Source organism: Candoia aspera, chromosome 14 (genome assembly GCF_035149785.1).
Source record: "Candoia aspera isolate rCanAsp1 chromosome 14, rCanAsp1.hap2, whole genome shotgun sequence".
Taxonomy (NCBI): Eukaryota; Metazoa; Chordata; class Lepidosauria; order Squamata; family Boidae; genus Candoia; species Candoia aspera.
The window spans coordinates 6,374,558-6,381,760 of NC_086166.1; the positions used below are offsets into that span (position 1 = coordinate 6,374,558).

General features: G+C 41.6%; 1 protein-coding gene across 1 annotated transcript; it reads left to right on the forward strand.

Annotated features, from left to right (window-relative positions):
* The first annotated feature begins 994 nt into the window (after positions 1-994).
* On the forward strand, positions 995-6,849 carry OCM2 (oncomodulin 2). The gene is made up of 5 exons (XM_063314648.1): positions 995-1,084; positions 1,674-1,741; positions 4,077-4,209; positions 6,010-6,119; positions 6,650-6,849. The coding sequence occupies exons 2-5, from the start codon at positions 1,681-1,683 to the stop codon at positions 6,676-6,678; spliced, it is 333 nt and encodes a 110-aa protein (XP_063170718.1). The 5' UTR covers positions 995-1,084; positions 1,674-1,680; the 3' UTR covers positions 6,679-6,849.
* Positions 6,850-7,203: the final 354 nt, after the last annotated feature.

Consider the following 7,203-nt stretch of genomic DNA (forward strand, 5'->3'; position numbering starts at 1 on the left):
AGAACACATTCTTTGGGCCAAAACATAACAGCAATGGAGTACATCAACCACATCTGGAAACTGGCATCTTTCATTGTCATCTCTTTCCACAAAGGATCACTCATCCTTGGGCTGCAGGCAAATTTGGAGGGAATTAAAGGAAAAACTGTCTTGATACCAATATGGCTTATCATGAAATCCAAGCCTTCCTGTTTAATGCTGAAATGCTGTCAAATTGAACCTCTATATACTTACCAGAAAAAAAAAGAGTTTTGATTCACTGATCATTTGGGCAAGTGAACAGATATGGAAGTATACTGAAAGGATGATAGACAGGAGGAAGGTTTTTTAGAGATGTAGAACATAATTCCATGCGTGTTTACCAAGAAATAAGTCCTCCTGGATTCAGTGGCAATTACTCCCAGATGCATACGGTTGCCACTGACCAAGCCAAGGGGAGAGTAGGAAGCGGATCTCTGTTATGAATCAGACAGACTACTTCTACAAACCAGATTGGCTCTTCATGTCATTTCATTAATTCTGGTGGGTTACATTTACCAGCAGGGTCCACATTCCCTGGGAAATGCTCCTAGCAGCCGGTTTCAAAGAAGTCAAAGAAGTAAATCAACAAAAGTCAAATAATAACAATTTAAAAAATCAAATGAAAGCCAAAACTGAACTGTATCCCAACCCAAGAAAAATGATTTTTCCCCCCCAAAGTATATTTATTTGTTGATTTGCTTGCCTTATTTATAGCCCACCACAATCCTAAAAGACTCTGTTTTTACTTTGGTGTTCATTAAGAATCAGCAATTAGGAGGGAAATGGTGTGACTTGAAAACTTCTTAGATTGTCTAAGGCCGAATGTACATTCCTGTGAGATATAAATATCAATTTGATTAGCTAGCAGGTCTTGTCAGATACAGTGTCTCATCCCCTCGGTCATTTGAGCGATGACGTGGTCTGAGGACTTCTGTAAAAGGCCGGGGGGCCTTGAGTGAAGCCTATATAAGACAGAGACTCCATTCCAGCAAGGCTCTAACGGAAGAGATCTCCTTGGATCATTGTCTTGCCTCTTCTCCCAGCTCTGAAAAGCAGCCACAAGGTGAGTTGAGCCTAGCCATAGACGACTTTTATTTATTTATTTATTTATTTATTTATTTATTTTGCTGTCCTTCTTCCTGACAAGAGCAAGCATTAGGATCTTAAGTGGCCCAACTGCATGGGAGGAATCCATTTCCTCAAAGCCAGCAAGCCAGCAGTCGTGTTTTGTTTTGATTTGTTTTGTTTTTAGCCAGGCCAAAGATCCTGAGGTTGCACGAACTGGGAATTCGACATGGAATCAAAAGACATCTGCTTCCTGACCATCTCAGGGGGACCAAAAAAGTTTTAGTAATCTGGGTGGACAACAGGATTCTGAGAGAGAGAGAGAGAGAGAGAGAGAGAGAGAGACGGACAGACAGACAGACAGACAGACAGGCAGAATCATGATTACCAAAGAAGACACTCTCTTTGCTAGCCTTGGACCCTAATCTATATTCTTCTTCTTGCTGCTGCTGCTGCATCTAGCTGCTGCAAATTCCAGCAACTGCAAGCGTCTTCCTTGAGAAGATTCCTGCATCTTGCAGGTCTCGTCTGAAAATGTTAATAGTGTGTAATTTAATCTCAACGCCTTCTCTCTTTCCCCCTCCCAGCTCTGAGATGGCATTCGCCGGGATCCTGAGTGATGCGGATATTGCAGCTGGTTTACAAAGCTGCCAAGGTAATTCCTGCCTTTAAAAGCCTCGGTTCTTCCCTCTTAAGAGAGACGAAGAATTAGAACTTTCCCTTGAGACGAAGCAAAGCCTGAAGCAAAAATCCGTGCTTCCAAAAAGTTTTCCTAAAAAGGAAAACCGGATTGCAAAACTTTAGTCAAATAATGCATGATAAATTGAGACATATGGGCAAGAGGTATTTGTATAACCATCAGAATCAGAGATTTTTAACCCTCATAAATAAACAGGCTTACTTAAGAAGACTAGATGTGTAGTCTTACACATCTAGTCTTCTTAAGTATCAAAAACTGTTGTTGAATATTTAGGTCCAAACTTCAAATATCAAGTGGAGAGGTAATAAAATTCCCAGCTTTTGTCCTGCACAGAAAACATTCCCAAGTGTCTTGGATGATTTTAGAAAAACAGCCACCCAGTAGTTTTGTTGAAGGGTCTGAATTTTTTATAGAGAAAATGCCAGTTCCTAAGGCGGACATATTAAACCAGGCACACCTCTTCTTAATGTTAAAAAGAATCTTTGTTCACATTTCTAAAGAGATTACGCAACTAAAATCTGTAACCGTAAAACCATTCTCAAGTTATTTTCTGACCATGGACAGAGGTCATCGTTTTTCTGCCCTCGTTCTCTTGACCGTAATATTTAGGACAGTTAGGTTTCAGCATTTCCCAACCCTCTGCTCTTCAGATGTGTTGGACTACAGCTGCCATCGTCCCCAGCCAGCAAGGCAGATGGGGCAGGGAGAATGGCCAGCCAAAACATCTGGAGACTGTCAGATCAGGGAAGGCTGGAGCATTTAATCACCTTTTGAGAGTGGCCGGCTGCAGCGGCATAGTTCACATTCATCCTGTTGCATCAGTGCCAGGCGAGCAAAAAACAGAAATCCCCCTCAAGTGAAGCTGGAAAAAAATTCTGACTATTCTAGGCTGTCCGAATGACAAATTAGCACCCGCAGAAAACAGAAACCATGAAGTTAACCTGTCCAAGAAGTAGGTATAGCACAAACTTCCTTTAAAAGTATGAATCAGCCCAGAATCTTGACGTCTTTGATGATGATCGGATTTGGCACAGTGAATGACGGAGGTTTCTAGAGGTTTAGACACCCACCCACCCACATACACATTCTGCTCAATATTGAAATGTGACCCCCAGGCATTCCTTCCTGCCTCTAAATATGGCCATGCGGTGCCCATGTAAATTCAGACAAGACAGACATTATGTTTTCTTGTATGGAAAATGGAACCGAACTATTGCTGGATGATCAGTTAGAATGGGTTTGTAGCAAGGAAGTTAGCAGTTGTGGTAAGAATGGCATGCTGACTGTAACGCTAAGCATTTTTACTGAAATAATTAACACATCCGATTCTTAAGGAACCGTGCTCTTAACGTACCACCTAAAGCTGTAGAGCTCAGAGGCTGCAAGTCTCTTGTGTTTCACACAATCTTCCCCCAAGTGAGCAATATCACAAAGATGCTGTCTGGGGATGATGGGATTGGTTGTCCTTCACTTCTGGAGAGTGTGCTGCTCTAGGCTTTACACTTTCTTGAGTAGCTTCAGGAGAGCAAAGAATCTGAAGTAAACCCTCCAGAGACAATGTGTGACGACTCCCAGGTTTTCTGTCTAACACCTTCTAAGCTAATGCCTTTCGAATATATTGGACGTTAACTTCCATATCTCCCAGTTCAGCACACTGGATGGGAATTATGGAAGTGGAAATTCAACACAACTGGAAACGGCCAGGAGGGAGGGAGGGAGGGAGGACAATACCACCTTTGCTTGGAAGTATGAGGGAACATGTTTATGTCCCATTAGAAAAAGATAGAGCAAACACAGACGAATTCTAAATTCCTGCAGGAAATATTGGATACCTAATATAATTTATTTAACCTGTCCATCTGAGTTTTGAAAAATGAGGAATTTCTGATCTGAAACAGGAAATCCCAACTGCTTGGAACCCACCCGCATCACCAGAATTGATGCCAGAACATAGCTAGAGAGAATTTGGGTCAGAACGGGTCATGCAACCGATGCCCAAGTGGATCCCTGCACATCTAGCTTTAAAGTCAGCTCCATTTTACTGTGCTTTTTTTGGGCAGCTGATATTTAATCTGTCCCAAAACTTTCTTGGTGTCCAAGAATAAAGTCAACTAAGGTCAGTGCCTCAAATGTCTATTTCACCCCAACTGACATGGTCAGGAGAGCAAAAAGTGATGCTTGATTTACTAGGCAAAGGGAGCTAAAACAACACAATTACTTAACCTTTCTTCATCTCCTTATATTATTTTGTCTTCTCTCTCTCTCTCTCTTTCCATTTTCTTTTCCTAAGCTACCGATTCCTTTAGCTGCAAGACATTCTTTGCCAAATCAGGTTTGCACTCCAAATCCAAGGATCAGCTAACAAAAGTGTTTGGAGTCATTGATCGGGACAAGAGTGGATACATTGAGGAAGATGAACTGAAGTGAGTAGAATTTAAGAAGTACCACTTGCTAATCAGTGGGATTCTAAGATGGCGTTTCCAAATGCCAAAGACATCGTCAATCCTTGGAAGGACTCCTTTGTATCCTGCCCTAGATCAGTGGGAGAGATGTTCCCTAGCTCCTGCAAGTAGAAGGTGATGCATAGGTTCATGCTTCTGCAAAATGACACCCAAAGATTCTGCATTGGCTTCCATGAGCCTTAGCAGAGCTGGAGTTGCTGGGAGTCAGGCGACATACAGTATAAATTTCATTATTATTATTATTATTATTGTTATTATTTATTACAGAACTGTTGTAGGACTTACCTGATATGCTACGGTGTGAATTCTTAAGCGCATACATAACAGTACAAATTAGTATCATCTTTCCACTTGTGGGTTTTTGAATCCAATCCATGAACCATCTATGTTGGGAATGCAATAGTAGATGAAAATAATTCCTGGAACACAGAAAAAGGCCTTGGGAAGAATTTTACCTGGCTCTCTACTTTGTCACCTTTTGTTGTTGTTGTTCAGTTGTTAAGTCGTGTCCAACCCTTCGTGACCCCATGGACCTTTGCACGCCAGGCCTTCCTGTCCTCCAGTGTCTCCTGGGGTTTACTCAGATTCATGTTCATTGCATCGGTGATGCTGTCTAACCACCTCATCCCCTGCCGTTCCCTTCTCCTCTTGCCTTCAGTCTTTCCTAGCATCAGGGTCTTTGCCAGTGAGTCCTCTCTTTGCATTAGGTGGCCAAAGTATTTGAGCATCAGCTTCAGGATCTGTCCTTCCAATGAACAGTCTTTGTCACCTACCAACATGCAAAGACATCCCAATTTCAATGTGCCCTATCATTCAAATACCCAGTTCTCCTTTCAGTATAGTGATTGTTCAGTCCCTCTGGTGGGAGGAGATGGGTGGTGACAAATTTGATAAATAAATAAATAGAGCTCTGATGTGATAGTCATTATTTTTCATCAAAGCTATATCCCATCAACCACCAAGGTGTCATGAGTACTGATGGCGAGCAGGAGGGGGCCTCTATCCAGGGGGGAAAACGCATGCGTAGTACTGAGGAGTTAAGCAGCCATTCAAAGAGACACAGATCAGACCCACCTTAGCCTTTGGGGTTTATCTGTCTGGGTTTTCCCCATGCTTCTTCAGTTAGTTAGGATTTTCTGTCTTATGTAGTAGTAATAAATACTAGAGACCTATTCCTCGTCTCAGCATGGTTCCTGGCTGTTAGGACACAAGGATTGGAATAGTCCAAATGCTTATTCAAGCAGGAGTGGGCAATGCTACAATGTTCTAATTGTTAAGCCAGTATGACGGCTTCACACTTTTTGTGTCCCATCCCAAAACAAGAATTGTTAGGTGATTGTGCCTAGAGAGGGTTCCGGGGGTCTCAAAAAAGTTGGCCTGTCTTTGCATCTCTGGAGTGCTCCTTAACAAGCCACTGCTGAAAATAAGCAGAGGTTGCCTGCCTGGGGTCAATCAGATCTTTCAGTGAAGCTTGGCACACTGTTCAGCAGTGGCTAGGCCTGTTGTGATTTGGATTAGCATTTAAATTAGTATGAAGGTGATTTTGGTCTGCACCCTCATCCTGTGGAACAGAGCAAACTTCTTCAAAATGACTTATTTTCTGCCCCATAGAACATCACATTTTCTTAATTGAGACTTCCTGTCTCAGGTTTGGTTTGGTTTTTTAACCCACCAAAAAGAAGAGAATCATGACTAACGTTGATCAAATGTTTCCCTCTGGTTTGTCATCCTGGCCCTAATCTAACCATCTCTCCCCGCTAGGAAGTTCCTGCAGAATTTTGATGGCAAAGCCAGAGACCTGACTGACAAGGAGACTGCAGAATTTCTGAAAGCAGGTGACACTGATGGAGATGGCAAAATTGGTGTGGAAGGTAAGGAAGCATTAATAGCGTCTCTTCTTCGATATCCAGCATGATGGGCAATGCGCATTGTTGCTCAAATATCATCACCCAGGCACTAGAGGGGGAGCATCAGTAGGTTTCGAATTATTTAGCAGAACGGATTTAATTCTGTGGCTAACTGCTGAGAGTCTGAGTGATTACAGTGGTACATGAAACCAATTCATCAATCAATCATCCAGAGGGAGGGCAAAGTCCCACATGGATATGCCTTGTATCCCTCAACCCAACCTCTTCCAAAGGTTGTTGTTACGAGGATATACTGTGCTAAGAGTTATGTCTGCCATCTTGATATGGGGACAATCAATCGATGAAACAAATTCCTAAGGCTATATAATAAATTTATATATATTGATAAATAGAACAAGCAAATAACAAATGGAATGGAAGCTCTGTTTTCTTTAGCATCTGCTATCCAAGATTATCTAGGAACCTATATCTATTGGTTTGAGAAGACAAGGTTCAAAATAATATAAACTTTTTTCTTTTCTTTTCTTTTCCAGAGTTTGTAGTCCTGGTTACAAAGGGTTAAAGTGATTCAAGAGGAAGACCAAGCAAATTGTATTGTACAACATCCTTTCTTATTGCAAGTCAACTATTTATTTATACATTTTATACAGTGAAATGGCATTGACAGTTGCCAGCATCTTGTTTCTTATTGTTCAGGAACTGTGTTAACTCACAATGCACTGTTTGATCTTTATTATTGTCTAGTGTTGTAAAATTCATAATTAAAAGGGCTCTCTACATCAAAAGCGGGACAAAGTTGGAGCCCAAGGGAAAGAACTTGGATATTTCCTTTTGTGGGTAGGGTCTATTAGGACTACTCAGAGAGGGTGAGATTTCCAAGAGATATCTGCATCAAGAGTTAACAAGCATCTGCCTTCCTTCCCATCAGGGTATATGACATGATACTGGAAAAAATAATTAAATAAGAAGGTTTAAACTGGTCTTTGCCTTACCTAACCAGCTTCATAAAACCCCTTACTCAGTGGAATTGTCCAATCATCCGTATAAAGTGACTTCACCATTGACAGATTCTGAGCCTGTTTCTTTG